The sequence below is a fragment of the Lycium ferocissimum genome, chromosome 7, assembly GCF_029784015.1.
Source record: "Lycium ferocissimum isolate CSIRO_LF1 chromosome 7, AGI_CSIRO_Lferr_CH_V1, whole genome shotgun sequence".
NCBI classification, from domain to species: Eukaryota; Viridiplantae; Streptophyta; class Magnoliopsida; order Solanales; family Solanaceae; genus Lycium; species Lycium ferocissimum.
The window spans coordinates 69,203,608-69,214,875 of NC_081348.1; the positions used below are offsets into that span (position 1 = coordinate 69,203,608).

Below are 11,268 nucleotides of genomic sequence, written 5' to 3' on the forward strand. Positions count from 1 at the left end.
TGATATGAACATGAGTATGAATAGAAATATGAATACGAATATAGAAATGGACACGAAAGGTAAATAAGTACGAATATGGATGTATGTACACGAACACGAAATAGAAATAGAACGTCCCTATGGAAAGCAAGTAAGTGCTATGACGATGATGCTATTATCTCCCATCTTATGATATTTCATATGTTATCTATTATGCTTTCACATTGATATTGATCATGCTTTACATACTCAGTACATTCTTCGTACTGACGTCCTTTTGTTTGTGGACGCTGCGTCATGCCCGCGAGTGTCCGGGGAGACGAACTTGATCCATAGCTAGATTTCTCAGGGACTACATAGCGGAGCTCCATTTCATTCGGAGCTGCAGCTTTTGGTATAGATTCTTTTGTGTACATATTCATGGGCACGGCGGGGTCCTGTCCTACCCATATGTTATGATATGACGTATTCTTCTTAGAGGCTCATAGACATGTGTATATGGTTAGATATGTTTGGCCTTGTCGGCCTATATTTGGGGGTATTATCTTGATAGCCTTGTCGGCTTATGTACATTTATATGGGCATAGTTGTTAATGATGATATAGATATGATGTTGCTCAATGAGATTAGAATGATGATGAATGAAAAGCATGATTTAACTATGTGGCTCACCTAGATGTGATGTATAAGTATGTTGAGGGGTGCCCGGGTGAGCTAGCACCGGGTGCTCGTAGCGGCCCTCCGATTGGGTCATGACAATGGAGCTTTTGAAGGATTATGATATCACTATACTTTATCATTCGGGTAAAGCTAATGTGGTAGCCGATGCCTTAAGTAGCAAGGCAGTGAGTACGGGTAGTCTAGCTCGATTTGTTACTTTTAAGCATCCTTTAGCCATAGAGGTTCAGACTCTAGCTAACAGCTTTGTGTGTCTCGATATTTCAGATCCAGGCGGAGGTTTAACATGTGTTGAGCCGAGGTCGTCTCTCTTATGGAAGATTAAGGCCAAGTAGTTTAAGGATGCTCAGTTATGTAAGATTAATGATAAGGTTTTGAAAGGTGAGGCCAAGGAGGCCATGCTTGATAGTGAGGGGATTCTGAGGATCAAGGGACATGTGTGGGTAGTCTGATTTGATTGATATTGAAGAAGACTCATAGCTCCAGGCATTCTATTCATTCAGAGGTGACGAAGGTGTACTGTGATTTGAGGCAGCACTATTGGTGGGGTCGGATGAAAAGAGATATTGCAGATTTTATTGCTAAGTGTGGAAATTGTCAGCAAGTCAAGTATGTGCACCAGTGACCTGGTGGTGTACTTCAAAGGATACCCATTCCCGAGTGGAAGTGGGCGAGGATTTCCATGGATTTCGTGGTGGGTCTTCTATAGACCCTGAGAAAGTTTGATTCAGTTTGGGTTATTATTGATCGGTTGACTAAGTCTGCTCATTTCATCCCTGTTCAGGTTACTTATAATGCAGAGAAGTTGGACGAGATTTACATCCGTGAGATTGTACGATTGCACGGGGTTCCTATTTCCATCATCTCAGATCCAGGTCCCCAGTTTACTTCCAACTTTTGGAGGTCATTGCAGGAAGGGTTGGGTACTCAGTTGGACCTGAGTATAGTTTTTCATCTCCAGACTGATGGTCAGTCTGAGCGGACTATCCAGCTGCTTGAGGATATGTTGAGAGCACGTGTTATGACTTTGGTGGTCATTGGGACCAGTTCCTACCCTAGGTAGAGTTTGCGTACAGCAATAGCTATCATTCGAGGCTTTATATGGTAGGAGGTGTCGTTCTCCTATTGGGTGGTTTGATGCTTTCGAGGTTCGCTCGTGGGGTACAAATTTTCTTAGAGAGTCCTTGGACAAGGTGAAACTTATTCAGGAAAAGCTTCTGGTAGCTCAAAGTCGATAAAAGATGTATGCGAACAGAAAGGTTCGGGATTTAGAGTTTATGGTGGGCGAGTAGATTCTTCTGAAGATTTCACCTATGAAGGGTGTGATGTGTTTTGGGAAGAGGGGCAAGCGGATCCCAAGGTTCATTGGACCATTTAAGATTCTCCATCAAGTTGGTGATGTTGCTTATGAGTTGGCTTTGCCACCGAGCCTGTCAGGTGTTCATCTAATTTTCCATGTTTCTATGCTGAAGAGGTATCATTCAAACGGGACTTATATTGTTCGATAGGATCCATTATTGATTAATGAGAATATGTCCTACAAGGAGGAGCCTATTGTGATCTTGGATAGGCAGGTTAGAAAGTTGAGGTCTAAAGAGATAGCTTTTGTTAAGGTTCAATGGAAGCATCGTCCTGTTGAGGAGTCCACATGGGAGACCGAGTCAGATATCCTCAGTTGTTTGCTGACTCAAGTACTTTCCCCCATTTCCTTCCTTGTTTTTTTTTTGTTTTAAGCAAAACCAATCAGCCTGGTCTTTGTTGGATTTTATTAAAAATAATCAAAGATATTTACAGAACAAAAAGAAAGAAAGCTGAAAAAAGCTATACTACTCTATCCTAGGAAATGAAAAGAAAGTCTAAGCCTTGTTTGAACAGCCAAGTGTAACAATGAAGAAACTGCAAACAAGAACACTCATTCTTTGGATTGATGCCATTATCAGTCACCTCAAGCTCTCACCAGGTGCTATGGTATCTAATCTCATTGAAAATCTTTCAAGAAGAGGTGTGGTATGAAGCTTCTTATGGTTGCTGACCTTTGCTGTCCAATATCCCTGATCAATCTTACACATGAGGTTATGTTGAATGTTTGTAGCTGGATTAGGTAGCTAAGGAGATCCTGTTAGTAGGATGAACATTTCTGTTAATACCACACACTAACTAGGATAACCTTAGTCATCCAACCAGGACTACAACAATCAGATCAAGCTGTTATCATGAACCTTTACTTCCTTGTGAAACTAAATCATGTGTCATCACTTGTTGGCATGTATACAGATATCAGATGCATATGAATTCAGTCTGATTCTCTATTTCTGTAAATCTTGCTTCTGAAGTTAGGCATCATTATCTTATCACTATTGAAAATCTTCTTTGCACCTGTTGGCAATTCAGCAAATGAATGAAATTGAACTGTACCTGCAAAATCAAAAACCAAGTTAGTTAAAAAATCTGCAAGTGCATTGCCGTCCCTAAGGATATGAGCAAACTGCACTTGTCCCTTGTTCCTCCAAAAGTTGATCTTACTAACTTCCATACTGATCTTCCATTGAATCTCCCATATTCCTTGAATGATGTTTATCATGGACAGTGAATCTGATTCAATCATTACGAACACCGCATCATTTTTAATACAAAACTCAATTCCATCCAATATAGCCACAGTTCTCGCCGTGATATTTGTTGTATCGGCTATTCTTCTTGCCCCTGAAGATATATCGGTGTTTCCAACCTCATCTCTAATGCAAAAAAGCAATGAACTCAACCCGGATTACCCCTAGAGGCCCCATCTGTATTGCACTTGAACCAGCCAGCATCAGGAAACTTCCATTGCACCATCTTATATCCTATTCTAGGCCTGTAATCCTCCAAATATTTCACCATGTGAGGCCAATCATATGGAATATTTCTCAGCCAAGGATATAATGTCTTCACCAGTTGTTGTAGATTGTAGTTGATCCCATTTATCACCTTTATTTTATTCATCTTACCCCCATGCATGATAGTATTTCTTCTCTTCCATAATTGCCAAGATATGAATGCGGTACCGCATAACTCGACTTGAGTTTTGTAGGACCTTGCATATACCACCATTGCATTATTGTCTGATGAATTTGAATCCTTGGAATAATTATCCCCACAGCAGCATTGTAATATTGCCATATTTCTGCTGCAAATTCACCTGTTAGGAATAGATGTTGAACTGTCTCCTCTTGATGAGGGTTCAGACAACATCTACATCTAGATACAATGCTGATATTCATTCTATTTAGTACATCATCCACTGGTATTTTGAACTTCCACAATCTCTAAAGGAAGAATGATATTTTGAATGGAACTCCTTTGAACCACAATTTTGGAAAGTGAGCTGATGTTTGAGCCTTTTTCCTGAGCAAATTCCAAGCACTCCCTACAGTGAAATCTCCTGTAGTACTAGCCATCCACCAGGCTTTATCTTTCTCCTCTGAATGCTCCACTATACTCAACTCTTGTAAGATATGATCACACACATTACTTGGCAGCTTGTTATGCAATTTCTGTACATCCCAGCCTTCTGCATTCATAAAATATGATACTTCTTCAATGTTAGTGTCAATCTGAAAATTTGGAGGTATTTCCTGTTTGATTGAACCAAGTTTAGTCCAATTATCTTCCCATACATCACATGTTCCATTTCTAGGTTCCCACCATATCTGTTGATCCACCTGATCCCTTGCTTCTAGCATTCTTTTCCACACTTGTGATCCCTCTTTCCACTGCACTTCTGTAGGCTTCATCTTCTTGCAATATTTATTCCACATGAAGGCTGACCATAATGTATTTGATGTTCTAAATCTCCACCATAATTTGGCAAAAAGGCCTTAGACACATCATCTAGAGATCTCGAATCCTAATCCTCCTTCTTCTTTTGGTAAACAAACCTTGTCCCAAGAGGACCAATACTGCTTTTACCTTCTTCTTTAGTACTCCGAAAGAAACCTTGCAAAGATTTTATGAAGCTCATTAATGGTATATTTTGTGGGAACAACGCTGACAAAGATGTATATTGGAATACTCTAAAGCACACTATTGATAAGAACTGCTTTTCCACCAAAAGAGAGAAATTTTCCTTTCCAATTTTGCAGCTTGTTTTTCACCTTCTTGATAAGGTCATTGTAATATACCTTTTTCCTCCTTGCATGAAATATAGGGCATCCCAAGTACTTTAATGGAAATTGATCCCTTTTAAAGCCTGTAATCTGCTCCACCTGTTGAGACAGTGCACCAGAAATCTTGTGATGCATATAAAAGGCACTCTTGTCTTTATTGATCAGCTGACCTGAAATTGCCTCATAATCCTGCAGGATCTTCATAATTCTCTTCAATGACTCCCCTTCTGCAGATGCAAATATTATAGTATCATCTGCAAATATTTTTCTCTTCAATGACTCCCCTTCATAATCCTTCCTTGTTTGTCAAGGACGAGCGATGATTTAATTAGTATCTGATGTAATGACCCGTTTGGTCATTATAGAGTTTTGGAACTTTTTACCCCTGTTGACCCTTCCTTGAGCCCTATGAGTACAATTTGGACCCCTGTGGATGGGTGGTATGGTTCCCAAGATAATCGGGCGAGGTTTATGATGACTAGTGTGATATAGAGTTTGAAAGTGAAAAGTGTTTGACCAATAGTTGACTTTTGGGTAAACGGACCTTTTTCGGGAATTCATCGATTTCGAGAGGTCCGGATGGTCGTTTGTGACTTGGTAGGGTGTTCGGTTCGGTTCCCAAGGCACTTGAGAGCATATTGGGCTATTGGTTGGAAAGTTGGTCTTTGGCCTTAGGTGATGATCCGGTCAAATCGACCTCCGGTGGGAATTCTGATACCACAACTGAGTCCGTAGCGTATTTTTATGTATGTATGCATGGTTGGTCTGTATAATTGATGTCTCGGGTGATTGTCGGATTTCGGGGTTGAACTTGTGAAAAAATAAATTTCTCTAGTGTCTGGTGTTTGCTGTAGCGGTACCAGGCCCGCCATAGCGGAACCGCTATAGCGGGGTCTTGGCCGCTATAATGGGTAAGAGATGTTTGGGTTGGGGCGCTACAGCGGACGGATATCCGCTGAAGCAGAAGCGCTGTAGCGGACTCGTGACCGCTGCAGCGGGATTACGGGATTTTAGAATCATTAAAGGGTTGGATTAAAACCCTTAAACCCCTATTATTTCATTCATCACTTTCCAAGCCTATTTGGGGAAAATTGAGGAGCTCTTGGCTAATTCTTCAATGTGGTAAGTCTCCAAACTGAGTATTCACTGATTTAATCTTCCTAAGCTTGAATCAATGCTAGAAATCCATTAGAATCAAGGAGAGAAAATGGGTTTTGATGATAACTTCTTGAAATGATTTCTAATCTTTCTAAATGGAAATTGTTGATGGGTTTGACTAATCTAACCATAGAATCTGATGATTTCATAGGTAATAGGCTTGAATCTTCCATTTGTGCTGCTACAAAAGGACAAAAACGCTCTCTTCTCTCTCATCAATTTTGACCTATTGACCTACATTTCATACTAGCCGTCGTCCATCATGGCCATCATGTCCGGTGGACAGCCCCCTCCTAGGGCTGCTCCACCTATCATAGATCCAAATAATCCAAATCCTATTTTGCCTACCACTTCTAACCCTAGCATACCATCTACTTCCGACCCACAAACCCATAAGCAATATACCACTGCTGCAGACACAAACCTAAACCCTGGAAATTTGCCTACTTCATATGCTAACTTATTGAAACCCAACCTAGGAGCAAATACACCCATACCAGCAATACCCATAAAGCCAGTTAAACACATAGATGGAGAGTCGTATGTTGAATGGAGTGCGTGAGAAATAAAACATCTGATTATGAAAGAAAATCTGCAATATACAGTACTGGGGAAGTCTTCGTATGATATCATTAACATAAGGGCCCTTAGAATTGCTATTCCTGAACAATGTGGAATTAAAGGTAAGTACGAAATTGGCCTTATTGAAGACAGACACATTTTGATGTGATTTTCATTATTGGAAGATTACATCAAAATACTTTCTACCCCTGCTTATTACATTTCAATGGATAATAGATATTGTCAAATGAGACCTATGATTTGGAACCCATGGTTCAAACCAAATGAAGAAACATTTGTGGCTCTGGCTTGGATAAGTATCCCTAAGCTGCCACCAATTATTTTTTTTGCTAAAGAGGTTGTCTTCTCGTTAGCATCTGCAGTTGGAAAACCATTAGTAGTTGATCTTGCTACTGCTAATAAGAAAAGGCCAAGTTGTGCAAAGGTAAAGGTGGAGATTGACTTAATGGAAGCGCATCCACGTAGGATACACATTTCAGAAAGGGATGAAGAAACAGGAAAGATCATGGAAAAATAGGTACCAATTAAGTTTGATTTTCTTCCTAAATGTTGCAAGCATTGTAAACTACAAGATCACTCTGAGATAGAGTGTAGGGCTTTGCATCCATATTTAGAAAAGCAATATAGGGAGTCATTGAGGCAAGATAATAAAAATGAAGACAATACAATGGAGAATTTCCTAGAGAAAGTCAGAAATAATTATGGGGGGAAGACAAGAGGTTACAATCCGGCAAAGCAGGAGTGGATGCAGAGGAGAAAGAACAAATACATCAAGGATTCTAGTGGTGTCATCTTAGGAGAAATAAAGGAAGGGGAAGAATTACAAGAAGCCAATAATATGATACAAACTCATAATGCTTTTGAGTTTCTGACAACTGAAGAGGAAGGAGTGCAAGATGAGGAACCTGTCACAAAAAAAATTGAAGATCAGGTAGAGATAGAGCAAAAACAAAACAGTAGGAATAAACAGGTGGAAACAAGTTAAGAGAAAAGTCCTGGAACAGGTACAAAATCACAAAAGCATGATCATTCAGCACAGTCATCAAGTGAAAGCAGCACAAAGATTCAGATATGGAGGAAGCAGAAGAAGTTAGTTCAACTTGTATTACACCCAAACAAAAGCACACAATAGAGAAAGTGAGCCAGAGTATTTCAATGAGGAGAAAATGGAGAACCATCATTAAAATGGGAATAAGGTACTAGTCAGTCCAGTACAATCTTCAGCAAAGAGTCAATCTTTAGCAAAGAGCATAGGGAATAAAGTACAGGACAAGTATAATAGTCCTATACAAGCAGCAGAAAATAGCACATAAGATGGGAATAACACTCCAAACATGGCAAGCATTAGTTCAATAATAAAAGGGATGAAAGGGAAATAAGCACAGCATTGGAGGTCATAAACACTCAGCATGAACAACCAAAATCAGGATTGGTAGGGGAACAGGATCTTGATAAACATTCAATTGAGCAAAACATGCAAGCAGTGGCCAGAGCTGGAGATCTTTCTCCTAAGCAGGTTGATAAAGCAATGGGGAGAGGTAAAAAAAAGCTGACTATACCATCAATTGGTGGTGTTCAAACTACAAGAACTGTGTAGAAGGCTAAGTTTCCAATATGAATGCTATAATATGGAATATCAGGTCTGTGAATACAATGGAAGCTTATACAAGGCTAATCCAGATGCATCACAAATATCAATTTGGCTTTATTGGTTTACTAGAGCCTTTTTAGGAGGCTCACAGAATAGAGGAGTATAGAAGAAGAATTGGATTGCAACATGCTTTTGTGAATTGTACAAATAAGATTTGGGCCTTTGTAGATGATATGTTTGAAGTAAAAATTGTGGTTGATCATCCCCAACTACTAACACTCAACTTAAAGGTTCAAGAACAGACAGAGGAGATGTTGATCTCAATAGTTTATGCAAAATGCACTCAGACAGAGAGAATGGAGTTATGGGAGGCTCTCGAAGATCAGTCTACAACAAATCAAAGGCCATGGATGATTGGTGGGGACTTTAATGTCATCACTTCTGAAGAGGACAAGTATGGTGGATTACCAGTAACTTTGAATAAAGTACAAGATTTCAATGCTTGTATTCATAATTGTTCTGTAGTTGACTTGGGCTTTAAAGGAGGCAAATATACTTAGTGGAATGGGAAAAGTGGAGATGATTGTATTTTTAAAAGGTTAGACAGATTCTTGGGTAAACAAGCTTTTCAAAATAAGTATGTTGGATTGGAAGTGACTCATCTGATCAGATCAAGATCAGGATCAGACCATGCCCTTTTATTAATCACTTATAATGGAGAAGCTGAAAGTTTCAAAAGATCATTCAAATTTCTCAATTTCTGGGCAAAACATGAAACCTTTGTTGATACTGTAAAACAACATTGATAGGCTGAGTTTATGGCAAACCCTCTTAATTTATTTCATCACAAGTTAAAGAATGTGAAAACTGCATTGGCAACTTGGAGTAAGGTCACCTTTGGGAACATTTTCCAAGAGATTGAGACTTTAAAAGAGATGATTAAGGTGCATGAGATTCAGTTTGAATTACAATCTACCCCTACTAATAGGGAAAGTCTTCATAAGGTTCAGGCAGATCTTAACAGATATCTACATTTAGAAGAGAAATTTTGGAAGCAGAAAGGAGGGATGAATTGGTTTAAGGATGGAGATAGAAATACTACCTCTTTTCATGCATATGTTCAAGGTAGGAGGAAGAGGTTACAGTTAAAAAGAATCCAGAATCAAGAGGGAAATTGGCTGGAAAATCAAGAGGAGATTTCTCAGGAGGCAATCAGATTTTTCTCAGCACAATTCACAAAGGATGAAAATCCAACAGATTTTGAAATCTTGGATCATATTCCTCAGATGATTTTTGAGGAGCAGAGTACTTCTTTTGGAGAGATCCCATCAGAAGATGAAGTTAAAAGAGTGGTATTTAGCCTTAATGGGGAAAGTGCTCCAGGACCAAATAGTTTTACTGGGATTTTCTATCAATCTTGCTGGGAGATTATCATAGAAGACATTATCAACATGGTTATAGAATTTTTCTTATGGAGCTGAGTTACCTAGATTCATCACTCATACTAACTTGGCCTTATTACCTAAAATGGATATGGTCAATAATTTTTCAGATATGAGACCAATTAGTCTAAGTAACTTTAGTAACAAAATCTTTTCAAGGCTAATTCATGAAAGATTGATGGGGTGTTTGAGTGATATAGTATCTCTTAATCAGGCTGGATTTGTAAAAGGGAGAAGCATAGCGGAGAATGTTCTCCTTCCTCAAGAGATTATATCAGACAACAGGCTTAGAACTAAATCTGCCAATGTTGTGATGAAACTAGATATGGCAAAGGCTTATGATAGGGTTTCATGGATTTTTCTAATGAAAGTTCAAAGAAAGTTGGTTTTTCAGAGCTGGTGATAAACATGATTTTCAGACTGGTCAGTAGCAACTGGTATTCAATATTGGTCAATGGACAACAGTATGGTTTCTTTTAATCTTCTAGGGGGGTTAAGCAAGGAGATCCTTTATCTCCTACTTTGTTTATTCTGACTGTAGAAGTTCTATCAAGGAATCTCAACGCCTTAAATTTAATTCCTCAATTTAAAGGTTATGGAATGCCTAATTGGAGCCCTAAGGTGAATCATTTGTCATATGTTGACGACATGATAATATTTTCATCAGAATATGTGTTCTCTTTGCAACTTATCATGGAAGGATTGAAGAAATATGAGAACACATTTGGATAAAAGATTAATAAGGACAAAAGTGATGTATACATGCATAAAAATGTGCCTGCGGATGTGAGCATTACTGTTGAAATTGTCACATGTATTGTGAGGAAAGATTTCCCTTTCATGTACCTAGGGTGTCCTATTTATCATAGTAGGAGAATAAAGGACTTTTTCACTCAGATTCTTATAAAGATTATGAAGGCTGCAAAGCTGGAAAGGGAAACTTTTGTCCTTTGGAGGAAGAGCTATTTTGATTAAAGATGTCTTGTAGAGTTTGCCAATTCACCTATTAGTTGCAGTTAACCCTCCTATAGGTGTTATCAGGCAAATGCATAAAATGTTTGCCCAATTTTTCTGGAGTAACACCATAGCGGGTAAAAGCAGACATTGGGCTTCTTGGAACCTTTTGTGTCTACTTATAATGGAAGGAGGGATGGGTTTCAGATCACTACATGATGTTTCTATTGCCTTATTTTGTAAGTTATGGTGGAACTTCAGGACTAAGCCTTCCTTATGGAGTGCTTTCATGGTTAACAAGTATTGTAAAAAGGGAAGTGTTGTAACTATTCAGTGGAAAAAAGGGTCTCAACTTGGAAAAACATGATCCAAGCAAGAGACTTAATAGAACACCAGATCTGGTGGCAGCTTGATGTTATATCCTGTATTTTTTACATTGGAATATTTTAAGCTAGTTGCGATAAGTTAAGGACAAGGTTATTTTTCGATTTTGTTTAATGCACAAGTTGCTTATAAATTTTATTGGATGGAAATATTAAGAAAAATTAAGGGCTAGAAGTTGCAAAATATATTTCATGAAAAGGCTACAAGGGGCCATGTGGCCGTGTGGGTCCCACACATGGCTTGGCCAATTGTCTTAAGCCATAAGGGGGGGGGGGCATGTGTCCACCTTGTATTTGTAGAGGCTACTTATATATATACATAGATGGTTGATGACAAAGAAAGAATTATTCATCAT

The 11,268-nt window shown here is 38.8% G+C and overlaps 1 protein-coding gene across 1 annotated transcript; it reads left to right on the forward strand.

Moving 5' to 3' along the window:
• The first annotated feature begins 7,209 nt into the window (after positions 1-7,209).
• LOC132062452 (uncharacterized) lies at positions 7,210-10,307 on the forward strand. The gene is made up of 8 exons (XM_059455026.1): positions 7,210-7,512; positions 7,599-7,738; positions 7,905-8,080; positions 8,362-8,603; positions 8,659-8,718; positions 8,943-9,587; positions 9,790-9,974; positions 10,064-10,307. The coding sequence occupies exons 1-8, from the start codon at positions 7,210-7,212 to the stop codon at positions 10,305-10,307; spliced, it is 1,995 nt and encodes a 664-aa protein (XP_059311009.1).
• Positions 10,308-11,268: the final 961 nt, after the last annotated feature.